Raw genomic sequence first — 27,139 nt, forward strand, 5'->3', positions numbered from 1 at the left:
AGAAATTTACATTTGGCAAAACTGTCCTCCCACAATGAGGGAGAAATTAAGACATTCCCAGATAAACAAAAACTGAGGAAGTTCATTGCCACTAGACCTGTCCTACAAGAAATACTGGAAAGAATCCTTCAGATTGAAACAAAAGGATACTCAATGGTAACTTGAAGCTTTAAGAAATAAAGATCTCCAATAAAGGTGAATACCTGGACAAATATAATAGCCAGTATTATTGTAATTTTGGTTTGTGGTTACACTCTTAGTGCCACATGATTTAAAAAACAATTGCATTAAAAAATAATAAATCTATGTTATTAAGCACACAATATACAAAGATGCAATTTGTAACATCAATAATAATAAAGTGGGGGAGGGGCACCTCGGTGGCTCAGTCATTAAGCATCTGCCTTCAGCTCAGGGCGTGATCCCAGAGTCCTAGGATCGAGCCCCGCATCAGGCTCCTCTGCTGGGAGCCTGCTTCTTCCTCTCCCACTCCCCCTGCTTGTGTTCCCTCTCTCGCTGGCTGTCTCTCTGTCAAATAAATAAATAAATAAATAAATAAATAAATAAATATAAATAAATAAATAAATAAATAAATAAATAAATAAATAAAGTGGGGGAATGTAGTGGCATAGGAGCAGAGGTTTTACCTGCAATTGAAGTTAAGTTGGTATCAATTCAAATTAGATTGTTACAAGTTTAGGATGTTAAACATAAGCCTCGTGGTAACCACAAAGAAAATGTTTATAGAATATATACAAAAGAAAATGAAAAGGGAATCAAAATATGTCATTACAAAAAAACTCAGCTAAACACAAATTAAGGCAGTAATGGAGGAAATAAGGGACAAAAAAAAAAAAGCCATAGGACTTACAGCAAATAGCAAATAAAAAAAAAAAGAGAAAGACGAAAGCAAACAGCAAAATGGTGATAGTAAGGCCTTTTTTATCAGTAATTACTTTCAGTGTAAATGGATTAAACTCTAATTAAAAGACTGAGATTGGCAGAATGGATTCTTTTTTAAGATCCAACTCTGCTGTGTACAAGACAGTTTAAATACACAAAGATGAAAGTGCAAGGATGGGAAAAGATACAAGAATACCTCAGAGATATGTGGGTTCATTTCCAGATCACCCCAATGAAGCAAATATCACAATAAAGTGAGTCAAATGAATTTGTTGGTTTCCCAATGCATATAAAAGTTATGTTTACACTGTACTACAGTCAATTAAGTATGCAATTGCATTATGTCTGGGGAAAACAACATGCAAACTTTAATTTAAAAACACTTCAGGGGTGCCTGGGTGGCTCAGTCAGTTAAGCATCTATCTTCAGCTCAGGTCATGATCCCAGAGTCCTGGCATTGAGCCCCTTGCTGGGCTCCCTGCTCAGCAGGGAACCTACCTCTCACTCTCCCTCTGCCCCTCCCCCTGCTCATGTGCTCTCTCTCTCTCCCATAAAAAAAATCTTAAAAAAAAAAAAACCACTTCATTGCTAAAAAATGCTAATCATAATCTGAGCTTTCAGTGAGCCATAATCACTGATCACATGTCCCTACAACAAATATAATAATAATGAAAAAGTTTGAAATATTGCAAGAATTACCAAAATGTGACACAGAGACACAAAGTGATCGAATGTTAGAAAAATAGCACCAGTAGACTTGCTTGATGTAGGGTTGTCACAAACCTTCCATTTATAAAAAATGCAGTATCTGTGAAATGCAATAAAGCAAGGTGCAATAAAACAAGGAATGCCTGTATTCTGTGCAAACAGTAACCAAAAGTGAGCTGGGGTAACCATGCTAATATCAGATGAAACAGACTTTAAATCAAAAGCTGTTACAAGAAACAAAGGATATTATATATTGATATGAGTCAATTCATCAAGATGATATAAGAATTGTAAACATATATGCACTAAACAACAGTGTCCAAAATACATGAAGCAAACATTGACAGAATTGAAGGGAGAAATAGTTCTACAATGATAGTTGGAGCCTTTAATACCCTGCTTTCAATAATGGATGAAATAACCAGACAGAAAATCAATAAGGATATAAAGGACTTGAACAACACAATAAACCAAATAGACCTAAGAGATATATACAGAACATTCCACGCAATAACATGAGTGTACACATTCTTTTCAAGTACATATGGAATTTCCATGACAGAACATATGTTAAGCCATAAAACAAGTCTTAATAAATTTAAAAAGATTGAAATCATACAAAGTATCTTTTCTAATCACAGTGGAATGAAACTACAAATCAATAACAGAAGAAAAACAGGAAAATATACAAAGGAAACTGAACAACTCAATCTTAAACAACCAAGAAGGGGGTGCCTGGGTGGTTCAGTTGGTTAAGTAACCAACTTTTGATTTTGGCTCAGGTCTGATCTCAGAGTTGTTGGATCGAGCCCCATGATGGGCTCTACACTAAGAATATAGCCTGCTTAGGATTCTGTCTCTATCTCTCCCTCCCCTCACCCCACTCATGTTCTCTCTCTCTCTCTCTAAAAAAGCAAACGTACAAACAAGGAGTCAAAGAAGAAATCACAAGGGAAATTAGAAAATACCTTGAGACAAATGAAAATAAAAACACAACACTACATACCAGAACTTACGGGATGCTAATTAAATTTCTATTCTAAGATAGAAATTTATAGCTATAAAAACATCCATTAAACAGAAAGATCTAAAATCAATAACCAAACTATAAATCACGAGGAACTAAAAAAAGAAGAGCAAACTAAATTCAAAGCTAGTAGAAGGAAATAATAAAGATCAGAGTGGAAATAAATAGAGAAAATCAAAATCAAAAGTTGGTTCTTCGAAAAGATCAACAAAATTGACAAACCTTTAGCTAGATGGCTAAGGAGAAAGACAACTCAAACTCCTAAAATCAGAAGTGAAAATAGGAACATTTCTACTTATTTGACAAAAACATAAAGGATTTTAAAAGAATACTATGAACAACTATATGCCATCAAAAAAGATAACCTAGATGAAAAGGACAAATTCCTAGAAACACACAATCTACCTAAAAACAACTCATGAAAAAATAGAAAATTTGAATAAACCTATAACTAGTAAGGAGATTAAATCACTAATTCAAAACCTCCCAACAAATAAAGGCCCAGGGCTTCACTGGTGAGTTCTACAAAACATGGAAAGAAGAATTAACACCAGTCTTTCTCAAACTCTTCCAAAAATTCAAAGCACAGAGAACACTTCCTAATATTCTATAAAGCCAGGATTATCCTAATATCAGGACCAAAGACATTACAGAAAAAACAAAACAAAACAAAACTACAGGCCAATATCTTTTATGAGTATTGATGCAAAACCCTCAACAAAATCCTAGCAAACTGAAAAATATACAAATGCATCAAATTAACATGGTGTACACCTTAAATTTACATGTTGTATGTCAAGTATATTTCAAATAAATAAACAAACAAACAGCATATTAAAAGGATTATTCACCATGAGCAATGGGATTTACTCTTGGAATGCAAAAGATAGTTCAACGTAGTACAAAAACCAAGCAGTGTAATACATCACAGTAATAGATGGGGGGAAAAAAAACACGTGATCATCTCTAGTGCTGCAGAAAAAGCATTTGACAGGGGCGCCTGGGTGGCTCAGTCGTTGGGCATCTGCCTTCGGCTCAGGGCATGATCCCGGAGTCCTGGGATCGAGCCCCACATCAGGCTCCTCCGCTATGAGCCTGCTTCTTCCTCTCCCACTCCCCCTGCTTGTGTTCCCTCTCTCGCTGGCTGTCTCTGTCAAATAAATAAATAAAATCTTTAAAAAAGAAAGAAAGAAAGAAAGAAAGAAGAAAGAAAGAAAGAAAGAAAGAAAGAAAGAAAGAAAGAAAGAAAGAAAGAAAGAAAGAAAAAGCATTTGACAAAATTCAACACCTTGTCATTATAAAAACATTCAATAACCTAGATATAGATGGAATTTCTTCAACATGATAAGTAGGCCATATCTGAAAAATCCACAACTAAAAAAAAAAAAGGAAAAGAAAAATCCACAGCTGACATCATACACAATGGTGAAAGACTGAAAACTTTTCCTCTAAGATCAAGAACCAAACAAGGATTCCTGCTTTCACTACTTCTATTCAGCATAGTATTGGAGGTTCTAGCTAGAGCGATTAGGAAAGAAAAAGAAATAAAATCATCCAAATTAAAAAGGAAGAAGTAAAATTATCTGTTTGTATGATATGATCTTACATGTAGAAAACCCTAAAAATTCCACGCGCTATAAAATTGTTAGAGTTAATAAATAAATTCAGCAAAGTTGCAGGGTACAAAATCAACACACAAAAACTAACTGCATTTTCTACACACTGAACAATCTGAACGGAAATTAAGAAAATCCCATTTACAATGCATCAAAAGGAACCAACTATATAAGAATAAATCTGAGGGGAAAGTCTTGTACATTGAAAACTACAAAGTATTGTTGAAATTAAAGACATAAATAAATGCAAAGCTATTCCATGGTCATAGACTGGAAGACCTAATATTGTTAAGATGACAATACCATCCAAAGTGATCCAGACTCGGTGAAATCCCTATCAAAATTCCAATGGCGTTTTTGTAAAAATAGAAAAACCCATCCTAAAATTCACACGGGGGCGCCTGGGTGGCACAGCGGTTAAGCGTCTGCCTTTGGCTCAGGGCGTGATCCCAGCGTTCTGGGATCGAGCCCCACGTCAGGCTCCTCCGCTGGGAGCCTGCTTCTTCCTCTCCCATTCCCCCTGCTTGTGTTCCCTCTCTCGCTGGCTGTCTCTATCTCTGTCTAATAAATAAATAAAATCTTTAAAATAAAATAAAATTCACACGGAATATCAAGGGACACCAAATAGCCCAAACAATCTTGAAAAAGAACAAATATGGGAGACTCACGCTTCCTCATTTCAAAATTTGCTACAAAGCTATACTAATCAAAACAGTGTGGTACTGGCATAAGGAGAGATACATAGACCAATGGAATAAAACAGAGAGCCCAGAGAGAAACTTTCTCATATATGGTTAGTGATTTTGGACAAAGGTGTCAAAACCATTCAACAGGAAGAGTTTGCAACAGATGGTGCTGGGTACTGAATACTCATGCAAAAAGAAAAAGAAAAAAAAAAGAATTTGGACCCCTTACCTTACATCATTTACAAAAGTAACTCAAAGTGGATCAAAGATCTAAAATTTAAGAGCTAAGAAATATAAAATTCTTAGAAGAAAAGCTAGGGGGAAAGCTTCATGACACTGGATTTGGCAATGATTTTTGGATTTTGGGTAGGATACCAAAAGCACAGACAACAAAAGAAAAAATAGGTAAACTGGACTTCATCAAAATTTAAAACTTTTGTGCATCAAAGGACATTAAAAGTGAAAAGATCACCTACAGAATGGGAGAAAATATTTGCAAATCATATATCTGATAAAAGATTAATATCCAGAATATATAAAGAACTCCTAGAGCTCAACAACAAAAATAAATGATCCAATTTCAAAAATGAACAAAGCACCTAAGTGGACATTTCTCCAAAGATATACAAATGGCCAATAAATACATGAAAAGATGCTTAACATCTAAGCCACTAGGGAAATGCAAATAAAACCACAGTGAAATAACACTTCACATCCATTTGGATGGCTATTATTAATAAAATGGAAAATGACAAGTGTTGGTGAGGCTATGAAAAAATTAGAAACCCTTGTGCATTACTGGTAGGAATGCAAAATGATGCAGCTGCTGGGAAAAAGTTTGGTGGTTCCTCACAAAGTTTAATGTAGAATTATTCAATGATCCAGCAATTCCATTTCTGGGTGTATACCCAAAAGGCTCAAAAGCAGGGACTTAATCACATACTTGTAAGCCAATGTTCATAGCAGCATTATTCACAATGGCTAAAATGTGGAAACCCAAATCTCCATCATCAGATGAATGCACGTATATATATACACATATACTTACTCATAAAATATTCATTCATAAAAGGAAATTCCAACACATGCTACAACACAGATGTATCTTGAAAACATTTTGCTAAGTGAAGGAATGAAGGAAGTCAGACACAAAAGGACAAGCGTTTTATGATTCCACTTATACAAGATACTGACAATAGGTAAATTATCACAGAAACAGAATATAGAATAGAGGGTATCAAGAGCTGGGAGTGGTGGGAAAAGGGAGTTATTATTTAACAGGTACAGAATTTGTCTTGGATAATGAAAAAGTTCTGAATATAATGGTGATGGTTGAACATTGTGAATGTAGTTAATGCTACTGAATTACTCTTAAAAATAATTAAAATGATTTTTATATTATGTATATTTTGCCATAAAAAAATTGGGAGGATATGGTAATCAGACTCTAGGATAGCCCTCAATAATCCCTTCCTCCCTGTATTCCATACCCTTGTGTAATATCCTCCAACTGCATATGGGCTTGTGACTCACGTAAGAGTCTAAGTAACAAAAGAAACTGGCATCATTCTTCCTCTCTTTTGGATCATTCATTTGGGGGAAGCCATCTACCATATTGTGGACAGCTCCATGGATAGGTCCATAGAGGAGGGAAGTGAGCACCTGTCAACAGCCACGTGAATGAACTGGAAAGCGGATCCTCCAGCTGTCAAGATTCCATATGACTTCAGCCCTAAATAACATAACTGCATACTTTTAAGAGCCATCCTGAGCCATCACTCTCAGCTAACCTGCTTTTGGGTTTCTGACCCTCAGATAGATACTGTGTGAGATATGTTATTTTAAGCAGCTAAATTTGGGAGTAATTTGTTACGCTGTAATAAATAATACCAGAGGTGGGTGTATCAGAGTAAAGGGAAAGAAGTGAAAGCAAGACCATATGTCATGAAAGAAAATAATCACAAAACACTGGTATGTTTTATACCTGAAATATTGCATAAAATTTTATATTTTGTAATTTAAAAAAAGATTTCTCAAGCTAATCATTTAGTGTATAATGACTAATAGACTTTAAAGGAACAAAAGGAGAAAATGTCATTCTTAAGGGACAAGAAAGTTGAGCTCACACAGGATACTAAAAGGGCTTCAATCAGTTTCGTTGGCATTAAAAGTTTTTATTCTGAATTTAATCCACAATCTATACAAGTTATTTACAAGGCATGAAAATGGAAAACAGCACAAAATACGATTGAGGTATAAGCTGAGAGCACAGTATGTCATGTTTCAATAAATATAATTCAAAATTTGTAAACTAAGTGACCAGATAGATGAGTCTTGTTTATAGTAAAACCATATAAAATATTTATTTCACGTGAGGTAGAGGACAGTTTTGTGTGTCATGTGATGCAACCAACCACAGCAATTTTAACCATAAAACTGTACATCATTGGCAAAATTTTAAATTGAATTATGGTCAATGTAGTCAACAACCTGTTTCAAGAGTTGCAGAACAGATACTCACTGCCTTCACAGGTTAGAAATTCAGAAATAATTTAAGACTACTGTGTTGGCTTAAAATTATCAGGATAAGCAAATACTTCTAACAGGATGGTTAAAAGCAAGTCTATTTTATTTCTCCCAAACTATAATTCCCCCAAAGTTGTCCTAGATTCAGCAATTCTTTTAGCAGGACTTTTTTTACTAGAACTACTTTAAGTATGCTGTGCTTTATTTTCAAGTGAGGTATCTATATTGAAGAAAAAAATCTTATAAATTTCTTTTTACATTCAACTAACTTAATATACTATTTTGTTTTCTGGGCTTAATTTTTAAATTTCAGTTTTTACATTTGATCACTTTCTAATTCAAAACAGTAGCACTATATAAGACATTTAATTCTATTACTAAAGAAACAAGCTCCAGATCGCATTACAGTTTTCGAAGCCATCTAAAATGGAAAGATTCTACAAAAATAAAATGAAACATAAAAACAAAAAAAAAAACTGTCCTTTTAAACAAGATGCAATATAGAATACCCAAATTTCTTCCAATAAGGAAATGCTTCAGTATCCTATACTAGAAAAAAATTTAAACTGTTTATTCAATCCCACAATGTATAATACAGCAGTAATGTGTCCCTTATTGCTGACAGCTTCAATAAAAATTAACAAGTAGTTCTAAGCACAGAAATAGATGTACAGTATGAGCACAACTTTTCATTGTATTGATTTTTAATGTCCTGTCGTGCGGATTAAATGCATAAGAGCAAATGAAAATGAGGATTTCCCCCAAAGCAATCAAAACATAAGTCATTGAGAAGAAAATTTTAGAAGCTGATCAAAAACCTTCAGCACCAGCTTGACAATTAATTTTAGGGAAATACCTTGAACATGTTTCGTATTACTTGAGTTTCCTTTTTCTCCTTTCCTTCAAACAGAACCCCCCCCCCAGAGGTGCAAATAAATTGGGTGTTCTGTCACGACTTCTAAAACCTACGGATAACCTGCAAATATCATTGTACTCGTCCATTTCACCTACTTTAGTAACTGGTTCTTAATTCGATATGTACAAATGATCTTATATCTCAACTGGTAATACATTAAATATGCTATAAAATTAGTTCAAGAAGCATAAAACATCCTGACTCTCATGGACACAGAAATTCAAGCAAAAGAATATGCTTTACAAAACTGAAGCACAAGCCAAAGTTATGTTGTCGGTCAAACCCTCCCATAGTGTCACAAGTTGCATTTGTGAAATCAGCTGGTTAGAGCTTCCGCAATGACAGCAGGTTTTAGGTTTACCACCTTTACAGATTTGGTACCTTTTACTCACAACAATTAAAGTATAGAAACTATCGTTACCCAAATTAAACATCACCCATCACCCAGTAAGCTAATATTCTATCTTTTCTTCCTTCTTAAGATGCTCTACGCTTTTGATAGGCCGTTCCTTTAATGCAGTTTTTTAAAGTAAATATTTTTATATTTTTCCTAAAAAGAATAATATTACAAAGTCTGAGGAAAAATCTGCTTACCTAACAAATTGGCACACAAAACCTAACACCAAAACAAACTTTAAGCTGGCAACCAACACACAAAATGAGCATGCAAAGAATAGAAGAATAAGTTTATATGGATATTTCAGCAGAGGCCACTTTTAAAGTATTACAAAATCTTTCTATTTTTAACCTATGTGGTGCAGTTTAACTTAAAATTACTTTTAACTAGAATAAGTATAATATTTACAATTGACTAAAAAGCTCTATTTTCAAGGAAGTTAGACAGAAACCTATGGCACATCAATGATCTTCTGGAAAATGAAGACAATACAATTTTATGTGGCAAGTTTTCCTAATGCGAAGGACTAGGAAAAATATTTCTTTACTCAATTCTAACTTAAGAGTTTATGATGATTTAAAGATGTTGAAGCACTGCTTAGAATTTTAAAATAAAATATTTCAAAGATTAAGCAATTTATTTTAGAAGTTTTGGGTTGAAACAAGTAAGCTTGTCATTTGCTAAGTAACATAAGCACTAAGATTTTTTAGTAAATTAGAAAAACAAAATTATAGGGGCTTGAGTTTATCTCCCAAAAAGCTTAGCTGTGACACAACTAAAATGAACTTTATCATAAGATGTCTTTGTGATTTTTCTTTCTCCAGATCTAAATAAAAGGTATCAGGAGGGTATATCATTTTTAACATTTGTTCCTCCTTGAGGAAACCAAGAATCAACAAATTAAATTGCAGGGTAATATAGTAAAATTTAAATGGCAAATAGAAAATACACATTTACATCACACTCTAGTAAAGAAACTATACTTTGAGAAGTACAAAAATTCTTCTAGGATATGTAAGTACCATTAAGTGAAATACGAAAATAACTGGCTAAATGATAACCTACTGATTTTTGAAGGTCTATACCAGTAGAGTATCTCTTGTCTACGCTGGGAATTGTATACAACCTTAACTCTAGCTGATTTATTTTAAAAATAAATTTAGCTCTCAAGTAATTTCATACAGTACCCTACGTGAGAACATAAACATAAAATTCCTGGAATAATAATGTCAATTAATGGTAGCTTCAGGAAACTTCCTTTAAAAACTGCATACTAAGAATTTTACCTAGTATCTTTTAAGCCAAGAATTAACGAATATGAAATTTGCCATTAAAGAATGACAGACTTTTCTGTGCAAAAAAAAGTGCAGAAGATTTGCCCCTCCCCCAATCTAAGGAATTCCTTTGTCTTCTAAAAATTATCTAAAAACCTTTTAGTAGCAGGTAACTAAACTTCTCTATATTAACCTACCATACACTACCAGTTGACTGTAAATTCCTGATTTGGATATTACGTAGTAATTGAAAATGGTCCATTCGTGCAAATATTGATAAGACTTAACACTTAAACATACAAAAATCCAAAATAACCTTCAAGGTGTTTAATTTACAATTTAAGGAAAAACAAACCCACTAAGGAAAACAAATCCATTATATAAATTTCAGTAAGACCCATAACTACATGTAAAAACTGTACAGGAGGATTATGGATTGTATACAAACTGATGTACATCAATGGTGTCAGTTTTTCTCAAGAACATGAATATTTTCACACCTCTATTAACAACATCAACAAAAGTCCAAAAATTATTACATTTTATTCCCTCTTCTGAAGTTGCTGCATAAAAAAAATTCTAAATATAACCACATTGAAACCAAAAAACAAATTACAACTGCTTCTTGTATTTAATAGCAGTGTATAACAAAGTACGTTATCCTTCCTCATTATGCCTATGGGGAGTGCTATAACCTCATCAATGAAATTCCTCTTTTGATAAAATGCCTCTTGAGAGACATTAAAAAGAGAACTGGTGGAAATTCATTCTATAATATGAACAAAATAAAAGCACATTTTATGTATAATAATGAGTATACTATATCAATTTAGAAAGGAGACTGTGTTAACGAAAACAATGGAGATTCAACTCCTTCAGTAGCTCTATATATCTGAAATATGAAGCCACCATTGTATGTAAAATTGAATCTGATATATGGGTAACAAAACTGTGACCACAACTATCACACAATGCAGCTTTTAAAAAGTATACAACTGCTAAATTTGCATTACAAATATAGGCAGATTATCTAATAGTTCAAACCATATAGTACTGTTTCTAAGCCGGTTGAAAAAAAAAAGTACAAAGAAACATACACTTTCATTCATTTGGAAAATGTAAAAATTTATGTACTAATATATAATCAATCTCTTCACTTTCTCTGATCTACAAGTGGACAGGATGCCTAGTTATCTTCATGCAGACAGTTATTCAGAATTCAATAGCCAAAGCAAATAAACAAACAAAAATAACCCTGTTGGGAATACACAGATGAATCTCTTTGAAGGTTTCTATTCTTTAGCAGTCTTAGATGATTTCAAAATTTGCAGCTTTAGCTCTTTTATCATCATCTCTAACTTCTGTCTTGCCTCCCGTTCCTGTCGAAGTTCATCCTGGAGCTCTTGCCTATCAGCCTCAGCATGGTCCAATCTCTGTCTCAGTTCCGCCAACTGTGAGATTTAAAAGACTGTATCAGTTTTCATTCAGTTTTGTTTTTCCATTTAATCTTCACATCATGGCAAAGACTTACTTTCAAATTACTCTTTACAAAATGAACTATTTTGAGCATACTACAATCTCTTGAATATCTAATAATATTCATCCAGTTTTGACATAACATTGAATTGAGGGGGAAAAAAGGGTCAAGAGAACTAACACCTAGAGCACTTTCATTATGCCCTACGGTTTAGCATACCTCTCACACAGCCTTGAGGGTTATTTGTTCATCTTCCCCAAGTTGTGAGCTACTATTCATTTTTGCTCAAGTGCTTTTGAACATAGTGGGCAACAATTCATGTCTGTTAATTTGTTGATTTGAAAGCCCATCTACTACATTAAGATAATGTAACATTTGATATTCAGAGAGCCAGAGATTAGCAATTTGAGCAACTACAGAAACCTAATGAAAGTTTAATAAATCAATCAAAATTTTTTAAAAAATCATCTTGGGGGGCGTCTGGGTGGCTCAGTCTGTTAAGCATCTGCCTTTGGCTCAGGTCATGATCCCGGGGTCCTTGGACTGAGCCCCACATCGGGACCGCTGCCCAGCAGGGAGCCTGCTTCTCCTTCTCCCTCTGCCTGCTACTCCCACTGCTTGTGCTCTCTGTCAAATAAATAAATAAAATCTTTAAAAAAAAATCATGTTGGATGATCTACCATAAACTTGTGTTTAACAGAATTATCTATTTTGAAATCTTGCCCAATGAAATGAGCTTGACAAAAAGTAATTTTAATAGAAAAGGTAACACAGCTTCAATTTCCACACTGAAAGGGCAACATTATACAAACTGAGTAATCCTTACCTGTGCTGCATATTCAGCCTCTTTGTCTTTTTCTAAATTTGAATCACAGGTACATTTTTGCTTCATTACCTGCTCTAATTTTTTCTCTAAGTCTTTCTGTTCAATATAAAATTCTTCCATTCTATGAGCATGTTCATTCTGCAAAGATTCAAGCTCTTTCTGCAAATTCTGCTGTTCTTCAGTGAGCTCCTTCATAGCTTTTGAACTGCTCAACATTTCAACTTCCTGTAATATAAAGAATCACAATACAATTTTTATTTTAATTCCATCATGCTAAAAATTTCAATACAGGAAAAAACAGGACAGAGAACATCTAAAATTCAGCTGTCACATCAGTTTTATATTTAAGTAATTAGCTTGAAAAACTATTTCCTCTAAAAATTTAAAAGAAAATTGCTTATGAGTGTAGAACTCTAAATCTTAAACACATTTACAATATTTCTCTTGACTCTTCTTGAGAATGCACAAAAGTATCTTTTCATAATAGACTATCATTTAAATAACAATTTTACCATCTGAAGTTGTTGCTTCTTCTGCAAAATTGTGTTCAGTTTTTCCTGTTGTTTTACATAAGTTCTCATTACTTCTTCCATGATCTTTCCCTTATCATCCTCACAAATGATATCTTTGACAAGAAGTGGAGATGAAGCTGCGGTATCATGGTCTATTCCTGCCTTGCTTGTGTCTCTGATGAAACTGCAAGTGGTAGACTCGGGTTTCTTTTTACTTGTAGAATTATTTGAGATTGATGGATCTTTGAGAGGCAAAAATGAAGTAACAAAAAATGAATATCACTGTTAAAAATATCACTAGAATCCACAAACAAAATGAAAAAAAAATTCCATTTACAAATGAAATAAAAAATAATGAAATAGTTAAGAATAAATTTAAGAAAAGTAATACAAGACCTATACAATGAAAACTACAAGACATCATTGAAAAAAATTAAAGACCTAAATAAATGGAAAGGCATCCCATGTTCATGGATTGGAAGATTTAATATTGTTAAGATGGTGTCATGAATTGAATGTTAGTGACCCCAAAATTCATATGTTGAAATTCTAATGTCCCATATGATGGTGTTAGGAGGTGGGGCCTTTGGGAGATAATTAGGTCATAAAGGTGGAGCCTCCATGATGGGATCTATACCCTTATAAAAGAAACTCCAAAGAGCTTTCCTGCCTTTTCCACCATGTGAGGACTTCCATCATGTGTCTGAGGAGAACACAGATCTCTATGAACCAGGAAGCAGGCCCCTACCAGAAAACAAATCTGCTGGTGCCTTGATTTTGGACTTCCCAGCCTCCAGAACTGTAAAAAATAAATGTTTGTAGTGTAAGCCACCTAGTCTAGGGTATTTTTGTTATAGCAGCCTGAATAGACTAGGACAGATCGTAAATACTCCCCAAATCAATCTTCTTTTTCAGTGCAATTCCTACTGAAATCCCAGCTGGCTTTGTGGTAGAAATTGACAAGCTGATGCAGAAATTCTTATGAAAATGAAAGGAATCCAAAATAGCCAAAGCAATTTTGAAAAAGAATAATAAACTTTTAGGACTCACAATGCCCAATTTCAAAGCTTTATTAAAAAGCTACAGGCATCAAGGCTGTGTGTAGTACTGGCATAAACATTAAGTCCAGAAATAAACCCATACTTTTATGGGCAACTGGTATTTAACAAGGGCATCAAAATAACTCAATCAGGAGAAAATGGTCTTTTCAACAAGTGTTGGGACTGCTGTAATCACATACAAAGAGTGAGACTGAACATCACACTGTATATAAAAATTAACTTAAAATGGAATGAAGAGAACTAAATGTAAGAGCTACAACTCTTGTATGTAAATCTTTGCAACCCTGGTTTAGGCAATGGTTTCTTAGACATAACACCTACATAAGCAACCAAAGAAAAAGTAAAGTGAACTTCCTCAGAATTTAAAACTTTTGTGCATTGGGGTGCCTGGGTGGCTCAGTAGGTTAAGTGCCTGATTCTTGATTTTGGCTCAGATCATGATCTCAGGGTTGTGAGACTGAGGCCCACCTCAGGCTCTGTGCTGACCATGAAGCCTACTTAAGATTCTCTCTCTTCCTCCCTCTCCCCCTCCCCACCCCACTCGCACTGTCCCTAAAAAAAATTAAAAATTAAAATTAAAAATAAATAAAACTTTTGTGCTTCAAAAAACACCAACAATAAAATGAAAAGACAACTGATAAAATGGCAAATCATATATCTGATATGGGTCTACCATCCAGAATATATAAAGAACACTCATAACTCAATAGTAAAGAGACAACCCAATTTAAAAATAGGCAAAGGAAGGGCGCCTGGGTGGCACAGCGGTTAAGCGTCTGCCTTCGGCTCAGGGCGTGATCCCGGCGTTCTGGGATCGAGCCCCACATCAGGCTCCTCTGCTATGAGCCTGCTTCTTCCTCTCCCACTCCCCCTGCTTGTGTTCCCTCTCTCGCTGGCTGTCTCTATCTCTGTCGAATAAATAAATAAAAATCTTTAAAAAAAAAATAGGCAAAGGATTTGAATAGATCCAATAAAACATAGAAAGGCACTCAATATCATTAGTCAATGGAGAACTGCAAATCAAAACCATGAGATACCACCTTACAACCATTCGGATGGCTATAATCAAAAGAGAGACAATAGACAAAGACTGCAGAAATTGGAACCCACATAAGCTGCTGGTAGAAAGGAAAATGGTACAGATGCTTTGAAAAACAGTCTGACAGGCCCTCAAGATAGTAAACATGACCCAATAATTTCACTCCTTAATATACACCCAAGAGAAATGAAAACATGTCTACGGTAAAACATGTGCGTTAAGTGTTTATGACAGCATTATTCATTACAGCCAAAAAGTGGACACAATTCAGGACACCTAGCTGGCTCACTTAGTAGAGCATATGACTCTTAACCTTGGGGTCATGAGTTCAAGCCCCATGTTTGGCATGGAGCCTACTTTAAAAAAAAAGTGGACATAATTCAATGTCCACCAACTGACAAGTGGATAAACAAAATGTGGTATATATATCTATACAATAACAGCATATTATTAAACCATATAAAAAAAAAACAAGTACTAAAATGTGCTACAACATGGACTCAAAAAATATTATCCAAGACAATAAAAGGTCACATATTATATGATCTCTTTTATATGGTATGTTCAGAATAGGCAAATCGATGAAGACAAAGAATAAATAGAGGCTGGGGAAAGAGGAAAATAGAGTAACTTCTAATGGATGACAGGGTTTCTTTCTGGGGTGATGAAAATGTCCTGAAATTAAATAGCTGGGATTGTTGGACAACTTTGTGAATTTGCTGAAAGTCACTAAATTGTGTATCTTAACAGGGTATACTTTATAGTACATGAACTATATTTACAATTTTTTAAAAGTCACTAGAATTAATTTGGGAAATAAAATATAACACAAGTATGACGTAACAGTACATTACTAATTACTGTTTGCCATATTTAAATCCAAAGAAAGTTGAATTTTTAAAATATCAAAATTAGAGAAACCCCCAAAAGAATCTCCGTTATCTATGAAAACAGTTAAATGACTAATAGATGCTTCAAGTACTCCAAGATAGCTGAAATAACTGTCACACTTGCCTAAGCTGGAAACGAAGCTCTGCTGCTATGTAGAGGGTGAAATAAGCAGCATTTGAGCAGACATGTGTCCTTTGGTCCGCAGTACTTTAAATGACAGTGTAACTAGGCAGCTTCTTTGCTTCTTAAGATATCCAGCCACCATTATGCTTTTCATGCCATCTGCCTGGCTCCCGCAGCTATGAGTTTCGACCCTTGCTTATCACATGACTAAGTTTCCTTGAGTCCTATGCCTAACCACTCTTACATACTTCTTAGCATTCCTTTTTTTAAAGATTTTTATTTATTTATTTATTTTGCCCCAGTAATTTCTACACCCAACATGGGGCTCAGACTCACAACCCTGAGACCAAGAGTCACTTGCTCTACCAACTGAGCCAGCCAGGCGCCCCATTACATACTTCTTAGCATTATAAAATGGTTTCTCAGTTCACAGCAAATTAGAAAGAACCTTCTGAAGAAAACTGACAGCAAAAAAGGGCAGGAAAGGAAAAAAAAATCATGCAAAAATCACTCGCAGTATGAAACCATGCAGACTACATATCTACATCATTAGCCTCTATAGCTATAACTGTTCTAAAAAAAAGTATAGGAACTGAGGTTCTAAGTAGTCACTCAGAGTTTTGAAAGATGCATTTTTTTAATATAAAAACTTCAATTATCTGGAACATTCTCTTAAAAAGAAATCCTCTTTGAAAATGCTGAATAAGGGCTCCTGGGTTGCTCAGTCAGTTAAGTGTCTAACTTTGGCTCAGGTCAGGATCCCAGCTCAGCAGGGAGCCTGCCCCTCCCTCTCCCCCTGCTTGTGTTCTCCTTCTCTCTCTGTCAAATAAATAGTCTTGAAAGAAGGAAATGGAAAAGGAAAAGGAAAGGAAAAGGGAAAGGGAGGGAGGGAAAATGCTGAATAAATGTGTTAATATTAAGTGTATGATTTAAAAAAAAAATTCTGAATACTTACCTAAACGGCTACATAATTCTCTACTTGTTTTTAAATCCATTTTCTCCTGTTCCTCCAGTGAGACATCTGGGTAAGAAACCATTTTTTGATGTTTCCCACTACTGTGAGGCTTCTCTGACTGTCTTGGTATAGATCTAGTTGCCTCTGTCTTTGTGACCTCTTTAGACGGGGACACAGCAGAAGTAAGTGACACATTTGGGGCAACCACTTTATCACACATGTACAAGTAGTAGCTAAAAACAAAGAAAGGCAAAATAAAACATATATTACATTTGGGTAAAAACCAAAATATGTTAATTCTATTTCTATGGTTAAAAAATTTTATACTATAACAGACAACATAACTCAGAAAATAAGGATCACAGAAAAGAATTCTTTAAAAATTCAGTATTTTAGACAGTTAAGTGCAAAATTAGGAATAATTTCTGTTGCTTTGCAAAAAAGTAATTTCTAAGCACTAAAGAGATACTCACTGGGAAAGAAAATTACAGTCTCATCTCCTTCCCTCAAAACCACCTGAGAACTAAAAGCATGAAGCACTTTAGAGCTGTTCAATAGCCCTGAATAGGTAAAGCTTATGCTAGAAAGAAAACAGACATTTGCTACTTGGAGAACCATTTTCTTGCCCAGCACCCGTGAAAGCAAGGAATCCTCGCTCTTTGTTATATAGGCTGATTCAGTCCCACACCACAAGGCTATGGCCTGATTCACCATAGGCCCAATGAGGAGCTCCCAGGGCCCTTCCTACATAGCACTCTGAATACCACCCAGCTACTGTACTGGGCAGTCAGTCCTATTTGTTCCAAACCCCACAGAGCAATCTTCCTGAAATACTTTAGTACTTCCTCATTTGATAAAACTTCAGTAGTAAGTTGCACAAAACTAAGATTGAAGGGATAACTACCAATTTTGCTCAAAGCTCACATAAAATTGTTCAGCAGATTATCTGAGAAACCCATGGAACAAATTTGAGCTAGATACTGAAGCACCATATTATTAACTATAATCTGCATAACCTCTAGTCAAAAATGCAACCATTTAACTGATGTACTACTGCATTCCCTGAACTCTAAATCATCTCCGCTTACATCTTATTTTCTTTATACAGTAATTTATATTGTTCCTCTTTACTAATTACATGAATTCCGAGGATAAAAACTCAGTATTCTGCTAAGAAACCTGACAGGTTTAATAATCCCAAAGACTTCAAACACAACAGGAGTGGTAGGAACTGTGCAAATGTACATGAGACTGACGTTCTTCATCACCGTGTTTGGGAGGAACATGTACCCACAGCAATAAGAATCTAGGCATCGATAAAGAACACGTTTATCATCTAAGGTGTAGTTCTATTAAAAATATGAAACTGGATCGTTTATCATCTAAGGTGTAGTTCTATTAGAAATATGAAACTGGATTTTGAGGGGTCTATGAAAGCTTCTAAGTTTCACAAATTTCTTTGTAAAATACCAAAGTTGCACACCCAACTCCTGAAAAGTTGGTTTACCTCTTATAGGGAGGCAAGGAAATTAAAGGAAAACTTCCAATTTTTATTTTAGGGTGAAAAGGAATGACGAATTCCTAGAAAGAACATAAAAACACCAAGAAAAGGTTATCTCAAATATTCAAAACAATTTACAATTCATTTCACTAACAAGCCTAAAACTAAATAATGAATTCCCAGGAACTAGAACAGTACCTGACATACAGATGTTGAATGAATCAATGAATGAACAAATGAATGAATGAACAAACAAATGAGCCAATACCCACTCACCTGGGGTGTAAAAATGAATGTGTCTGAGAAACATGGTCACCTTCCTGCTTTATAACAGGGTACCATGACTGTAATTCCATTCCTGATGGTGTATCTATCTGTAGAAAAATGTAGAAGGGAAAAAGTTCATTGAGGGAAGATGTGACAGTTAATTTTATGTGTCAACTTGACAAGGCCAGTGTACACCTCTGAAGAATCCTGACTAATAAGAGTTACATTACTTGAGAGTCCCCTTCTAACAAGGCAGCCTTCCCTGAAAGCACCAATCTAATCACTCAAAATCAAGTGAACTATCCTATCACAGAAACAGTTTCAGAATGCATATTCACATGGACTGCTGGAAATGATTTCATAAAATTCATACTAAGGAATCTTTTTTAAAAATCCACTTTAAGGGCGCCTGGGTGGCTCAGTCGGTTAAGCGTCTGCTTTCGGCTCAGGTCATGATCCCAGGGTCCTGGGATGGAGCCCCACATCAGGCTCCCTGCTCAGCTGGGAGTCTGCTTCTCCCTCTCCCTCTGCCCCTCCCCCCTGCTTGTGCACTCGCTCTCGCTCGTTCTCTCTCTTCAATAAATAAAATCTTTTTAAGAAATAAATAAAAAATAAAATCCATAAATAAATAAAATAATATCTTGCAAACGTACAGCATTGGTACGTTTGGATTCTTCTTGCCGCTACCATGAGCTAGAATACATAGCTTCCCTACAGTATTTGTTAGAGGATCAGATAACATTCTATAGCAAGAAATACTTTGCCAGCGCAGAGATGTCACTAAGATGGCAACATAGGTTGTTCTTGACTTCACGCCCCCTCACAGGAAAAACTACTAACATCTATTCAAGAACAAGACACCACTGAGAGAACCCTGTAACATGGGAGGGTGGAGGTGGTGAGGCTGAAGCACCCCACTGCGCCTCAGAAACCAAGACAGACTGCATTACAAGGATGGATGTTCACCGAACCTACTGTGGTAATCACTTCACAATACATGTAAATCAAACCACCATCCTGTATGCCTTACACTTATACAGTGAGGTATGCTGATTATTTCTCAATAACACTGGAGGGGAAAAAAGGTGGATAGACAGATGCATAGGCAGATTTATAATAAAAGAAGTATGGTGAAATGCGAAAGAAAAAAGAAAGAAAGAAAGAAAGAAAGAAAGAAAGAAAGAAAGGGAAAGGAAGAAAGAAAGAGAAAGAAAGAAAAAGAAAAAACAAAAATTAGAAAGACAAGGGAAGCTGTCCAGAGCCTCACAGAGTAACATAAGGGGAGGAGACAGGGTACATCCAGAAAGACCAAGGCAAATCAAGTCTGCACGGCAGAGAAAGCTGCCCAAAGAGAACTCTACAGATCTGCGGAGGATCCGCCTGAAGAATTCAGCACAGTACCTGAGGGGCACAGGCTCGTGAGGAAACTCCTCAAAGCTGAGTCATGCCTTTCTCTGGGCAGCTGATACGGTGACTGATACGAGGGAGGTAGGAGTCCAAAGGAGCAGCCATTTTATCTTAACATGGTACAACTCAAACGAGCATTATTCACTCCACAGTTCCCTGCCAACTTGGCTGAAACACTGATGGGACTGCATTGCACATTTTTACCTTCCCTCTACACAGTCTCGCCTCCACTCCCTTCCTTTAACAGGCAATTGATCCCGAACAAATATCTTACACACCAAAAAAATACACACACAAAAAAAAAACCAAAAACTTTGTCAGGCTAAACTTGAAACTACTTTGCTTGCTAACACTTATTAATAAACCAAATTGCCTCATAAACTACACATGTGAATAAATGAAAAAGAGAAGGTAACTGGCTACTTAATGAACATCTATCTACCTGATAAGAACTTCATAAACCCTACTTAACTCTAACAAGTACTTCAGTAAGTAGGTATCATGACCTCCATTTTACAGATTAGAAAACTGAGGTTCAAAAATTAAGAAAGAAAAGAAGAACCTGTGACTATGAACTTCTCTCTTATTTTGGTTTTATACGGCCTCTCCATTACCACCAACCACCAGCGCCATTTTGCACACACACCATGTTTCAAATCACACTAATTACCCTGCTCTTTTGGGAAAAGAGTATCGTAAAGGGGGAACAAGACTCACGTAGTAGAGGAGGGAGGTGAAAGGAGGTAAGGTTTGGGTGAGCAATAAAGACAGGAGGTTAATGGACAACCCCAGTGGAGTAAGAGGGGATAGAACTGAGATTGAGATAGAAGGATGAGACAAAAAGGAGAGCTGGATATTCCTCTGAATATCTCCACTCCCTTCTCCAACTAGGTAAGGTGTGCGGGAAATGACATCCTCACCCAATAATTCATAAACATCACGCTCAGGGGACAGCCACTAAACACTAAGAGGTTAGGAAAACTATTTTGCCTAAGGTCCCAATATTCCAGCTCAGAACCAAGAAACTACACAAAATGGAATAGAAACAGATTTCCAGAAGCTAAGCAGTTGTGATTAAAGCATCATCTATTCATAAACTGTCCATGGTTTGGGGCGATCCCGCTAATGGGGGAAAACAATTGGATGAAGAAACTCAGAAGAAGTCTGACAACCCAAGGCCCCAACAAAATGGGTTGAAAACGGAAAGGAAACCGTTTCTGGAGCAACCATTACACAACTTGATCAATCAGGAGATGATTTAAGACCAATGAAAAGCCAAAAATAAAAATATGGTAACCTCTATTGGTGGGAAATCAACATTTTAGTTAAGCATGAACAAGGAATTTGAAAAATTAACAATGAGACCACAAGATTAGGGAAAATAATGATATTTTCAAAGGATTTAAGAGTTGAGTTTTCAGTGAGGGCCTCTAGGCTCTATACAATTAAACAAACAAACAAATAAACAAACAAACTTGGGGCGCCTGGGTGGCTCAGTTGGTTCATCGTCTGCCTTGAGCTCAGGTCATGATCCGGGAGTCATGGGATCATGCCCCTCACATTGGGCTTCCTGCTCAGCGGGGAGTCTGCTTCTCCCTCCTCTGCCCTTTCCCAAACTCTCCCCCCAGGCCCCTCCCCAACCCCACTTGTGCACACACACTCTCAAATAAATACAATCTTAAAAAAAAAAACACCTCACAATCCAGAGCAAATATTCTTTTTTTTTTTTTAAGATTTTATTTATTTATTAGACAGAGACAGAAACAGCCAGCGAGAGACGGAACACAAGAAGGGGGAGTGGGAGAGGAAGAAGCAGGCTCATAGCAGGAGCCTGATGTGGGGCTCAATCCCACAATGCCGGGATCACGCCCTGAGCCGAAGGCAGAGGCTCAACCACTGTGCCACCCAGGCGCCCCCAGAGCAAATATTCTAAAGAAGTTCAGAATCTGAGGCAAAATCAAATGCTTATTCATAAAATAAGCCAATCGCTTGTTCACATAGTTTCTTAACCTATAGCTCAGTTCTACAAGTAAATTAGAAAAGGTACTGCTGGCAACAGCAATACTAAATGATAGATGCCAGGTGACAGCTGCCAGCCCAAAGACAGGAGAATTACAAAATGCAAACACAAAATCTGATTCAAAAGCAAGACAATCTGAGGGCTTTATCATAGGCCAGTGCAAATAATTTACTATATCTCCACTGTCCCCTAGCTTCATCACAACACAGTACAATAACTCATGTTTAAGAAGTCCTGAGTTAACATAATATAGTTATAGTCTATATTTATACCATATATAAATAGCTGACTGTATACACATATATACCATAACTGTATACCTACCACTTAGAAAAACTGAAAACTGAGACATTCTAGAATTCATGAAAAAGGTTAAAGTTTTAAAAAACACTCTGCTGAAAAGAGTAGCTTCATCATCCAGAAAACTCACTTAGGCAGAACATTTTTCACCACAACACTGTATGACAAGAGGTGTTAATAAGCATGGATACGCTCACTCTAACAAATCAATGAAATATAACATCAGCTTGAATTAAATGAGAATTTCTTTTCTAGAAGTCATTTGTTAAACTCATTATTTAGAAAATAAAGCTCCACTTTAAATAAGCTTTATATCCAAAACAATTCTGGATGTACGGCCCAAGATATCAACTGTTTCCAGATTTTTAAAATTCTAATTACTAAAATTGACTTATACATTCAGAAGTTTTTTCTATTATATCTGGAATATCAAATCTTCAAAACAGCAAGTTCTAAACTTCTTCACCCAAAGATCTTGACTTGAAATCTCAGTTTAAAAAAAAAAAAATCTGACTCAATTTTGATCACATTCATTTCAAAACTCTACAGCTTGATTTGTTAAGTTTTACTTTTATTCACGATCCAAACTCAGTGTATCTTTATTTCTAGGTCTCTAAACTTCAGATGCCACCATAAATAACTGCTAGCATTTTAAACATCCATCCCTCTCTAATTTCTGTCCTTTGTTTTATTTTCTAATCTCACACCATCCTACTAACAAAATCACAGTCTAGAGATTTGAAAGAAACCTTCCTTACAGATCACTTATGCAGTCCCCTAGCCAATGTCTGAATCCCCCACTCAAGATCATTAAGAAGAGGCTATCGAGCCTCCGCTTCAACAGCAGCTCGAGGTCAAGGATCAACTTCCTTACTTTTGTATTTTCAGTACCCAGCACCATGCCTGGCATACAGTAGGACCTAATAAATATTTGCTGAATGAATTCTGAATGACAGCTTAGGTCATTAATTCCCACAGTGACCTTTTATCAGGTTACTCTGCTACCCTGAAACTGAGAAGACAGTCTCTTTCACACTCAATATCCTTCTATTCATGAAGTACCAAAGCAGCCCAAAAGTCTCTGGGGTGTATTTTTAGAAATCAGATCTACAAATTAAATAATATAAATGATGAGGAAATGTACAACACTAACCATGATAAAATGTTGGGATTTAATTTTATCCAACATGTGGTAAGCCATAAACACATTTATAACAACTTACCCTAACTGTGTGTTAAAAACAATTAAGAAAAGCACATATTATACAACAGAACATTCACAGGCATGCCAGATTTTCTCATCTATTCTGCATTTGTGTCAACATACAAATTAGGTCTTCAAAAAAAGAACAATATAATTAAATGGCACAGCAGTAATGCTACTACTGATCAGGAATAAAAATTAGATACCAAGATATGAGCATCTATTGCCTCTTATCTCACCTTTCAATGTAAGAAAAAATTATTTACTTTGTGTATTTAAACATTAAAATAGAATACATTACATTACTTGGCAAAGAGGAGAAACAGATCACTTAGTATCTTAAGCTGGAGTCTTAAACATTTTAAAAGGCTTTTATTGCCCAACTTCCCCACCATTATCTATCACAAAATGAACAGATCGCATCCTCATCTGAAACACACAGGAAAATTTTCAGACATATTATTTCATTTCAAAGGTTCTTTCTCTAAGTCATAAAACAACAAATAATGTCTATGAAAACAAAATTTAAACAATCCCAAAATGTATAGAAGAATTCATCTTAAGTAAAAATTAGGAAATGTTTTACGAAAGTTTCTCTAAATTTCAACTTACTGTGTTATGTACCCATGATCCTTTGAAAATCAGATTTCCTAATAAAGAACTATTGTATTTTGGTAGTGCAATGCTTATTAGTCTCACAATAACAAATAATTTAAAGAACTTGATTTCATTTACAAAAAAAAAAAAAAAAAAACCAATAAACATTTTAGTTGCCACTTTCTAGATACAAAACAATCCCAGCCACTCAGCACTGTTCATATATAAACATTCCAATTTGTAAATAAATAAATAAATCAAACCCTTTACAATTCCTAGACTTATCTCCAATAATAAACTTTGCTTTTAGGTGGCACTCTAGTTTTTAACTACGATACCAGGTTAATATTATCTTTAATGCGTGACAAATATTAATGAACCAAAGAAATCAAGGCAATAGCTCAACATATTGGTGGGACTTCCAAAATCTCACCAAAAATCAGAATTAAATTTTTTTAAATATGTGGAAAAATTATTTTTAAAAACTGAATTTAGAAAGAGCTATAAAATATACAGATTAATTTTTACATTGTGGTGTTCATGAGACTGTAAGCATACAAAGAACTAGCAGATTGGTAAATTTAACAGGTTATCCTAATGATGTGCTTACATAAGTAAAATATAATGCATATTAAATAATCATTACTTTGTACAAGCCCAACATAAATCATTAGCAACCTTACTAAACACATGACTTGGCACTAGCTCCTTAGGTATAAAGTGAATATACCTGTCAGGGTCTTTTTACTGTGTTATTATAATACTAAGACATTCAAGTGGCCAATAAATGATTTCAGAAGGACACAAAGACACCCTACCACACAGCTGCCAACAACTCTTACTGAAAGAAACTGAATCTCTCACTAAGGATCAAGTTTCCTCAATACTTCCAACATGCTGTGAATGAGTGTTTCAACAACTGAAACAGGAATAGTATTACAAGGTAGCAAATAGCTACTTAAAGAGACTTTAAGGCTTAATCTTGTGCCTTGCTTCCCTGTAATTATTAAAATTAACTAACCCAAAAAACTGAAACAATATGGGCACTAAGTGCCCCCAAAACAGATCTTCAGAGTTACAGCAATGTCTGCTGCTCCCCCACACTGAAAGCTCCCACCTACCGCACAAAGTCACTTTTAAGTTTAAAGTGCTTAAAACTGCTCACAGGAAAAGCAAAGACTCACATTTTTATAATGTGCAACTATTATCTTAAATCCTTTATGGAAACAAAACCATGTGAAGTCAGTAGTATGGTATCACTCCCTTTACAATATGAAGGAAAAGGAGCAAATTGATAAAAAGTCCTGTTATTAAATTCCTGGTACTTTAAAAGTAATTTTTTAAGTTTATTTATTTAAGTAATCTCTACGCCAAATGTGGGGCTGGAACCCACAACCCCGAGATCAAGAGCCTATGCTCCTTCAACTGAGCCAGCAGGGTGCCCCTAAAAATAAAAATTTTTATATTGGAATTCTACAGTGTCCAATCCATTTACTATCACAGTAACTTACCACTCTCCATGTTATATACATCTTTTCACTAAAATATCTGTATAAATCTCATTAGGTTTTGCTTTTCTATCCCATTTCGGCATATATGCTTTCAAAAAAATTATGATCTTGGGTTATTCTGGTCTTCAATTAATGTATACTGACAATATCAAAATGTAGATTAATTTTATTATGTGCAATGTAGTCTATTTTTTATTTTACTCTATTTCATTTTATCTGAATGCTGGTGACCCACTAAATTGATTTCATCACCCTCCTGGCCCTTCTCAACTGGGGTTCTCCAGAGACAAGCCCACATGCCCCAAGGCATCCATTGCATGCAATGAATTAACTTCACTCCAAAGCATTTAGAATGGCACTATATACCATCTTTGGGAGAACTGATGAAACCATCATTCAGATCATTTTCTGTAGGGCTTCAGTCTCTTCTCATAGAAGCCCAGATGAAAAAGTCTGCATGAGTGAAAAACTGCAATTTGAAAAACCTTGCTCCAAGTGAACTGTCTTAAAATTGGTCCAAAAAATATTATTTCAACAACTGGTCCTGTATTAACAACACCTGTGTACTGTGACGGTGCTTTTGCACAGATTTACGAAGCATTACATATGTAAAGGAATTATCACTATGTTGCAATTATGAATTATGAAAGTTTTCTTCTTTGCACTTGTTTAGGATTTACTACGATGGGCCTACACTGCTTTCATAATCACACCAAAAAAAACCCAAACAAACAACTTTTAACATGGAATAAAAGCCCTAGTGTTACCAAAATGGTTTTTACTGAGTTTCCTAAACTTTTGTATTTCTTGTCCCCATAACATAAACAAAACATGCACTGTTAGTGTTATTTGAAATCTCAAAATAAATTCAATACCATAAATAAAAACAAAATGCTGCTTTGCTTTAAAACTAAACCTGGTTTTCTCCTCGAAAATCACTGGTAACTTTATAGGGCTTGTAGACTTTTCGTTCAGTTATTCAAATCTTTCTTAACTATATACCACATTCTAGATTCAGAAACTAGAAGATAAATTCCTGCCCTAGGAGGCCTGCATTTAGTCTTTATGTACATACTTCCATGACCCACTTCTAAGTCTAGACATCAAAATGAGTTTTATAGGGAGCCTAGGTGGCTCAGTCGGTTCAGCTTAAGCGGCTGCCTTCGGGTAAAGTCATGATCTTGGGTCCTGGGAATGAGTCCTGAGTTGGGCCCTCTGCTCAGCGGGGAGCCTGCTTCTCCCTCCCCCTCGCCTGCCACTTCCCCTGCTCCTGCTCTCTCTCTGTCAAATAAATTTTAAAAACTTAAAAAAAAAAAAAAAGTAATTTTATATTTTTCCTACTCATTCCTTTTTCTGCCTAGCATGGTGCTATAATTTATTTAGTGATTGAGGCAA

The 27,139-nt window shown here is 35.4% G+C and overlaps 1 protein-coding gene across 4 annotated transcripts in view; it reads right to left on the reverse strand.

Moving 5' to 3' along the window:
• Positions 1-7,097: 7,097 nt before the first annotated feature.
• SKIL (SKI like proto-oncogene) overlaps positions 7,098-27,139 on the reverse strand; it is a 29,059-nt gene continuing 9,017 nt past the window's right edge. For all 4 annotated transcript variants that reach the window (XM_040621617.1, XM_040621615.1, XM_040621616.1 and 1 more), the window contains 5 exons: positions 18,715-18,812; positions 16,938-17,170; positions 12,869-13,110; positions 12,357-12,581; positions 7,098-11,504 (listed from right to left, as the gene is read on the reverse strand). In XM_040621617.1, the coding sequence (XP_040477551.1) occupies positions 11,346-11,504; positions 12,357-12,581; positions 12,869-13,110; positions 16,938-17,170; positions 18,715-18,812 (957 nt within the window). In that variant the 3' untranslated portion in view covers positions 7,098-11,345. The remainder of the gene's footprint in view (positions 11,505-12,356; positions 12,582-12,868; positions 13,111-16,937; positions 17,171-18,714; positions 18,813-27,139) is intronic.

Source organism: Ursus maritimus, unplaced genomic scaffold (genome assembly GCF_017311325.1).
Source record: "Ursus maritimus isolate PB19 unplaced genomic scaffold, ASM1731132v1 scaffold_4, whole genome shotgun sequence".
NCBI lineage: Eukaryota > Metazoa > Chordata > Mammalia > Carnivora > Ursidae > Ursus > Ursus maritimus.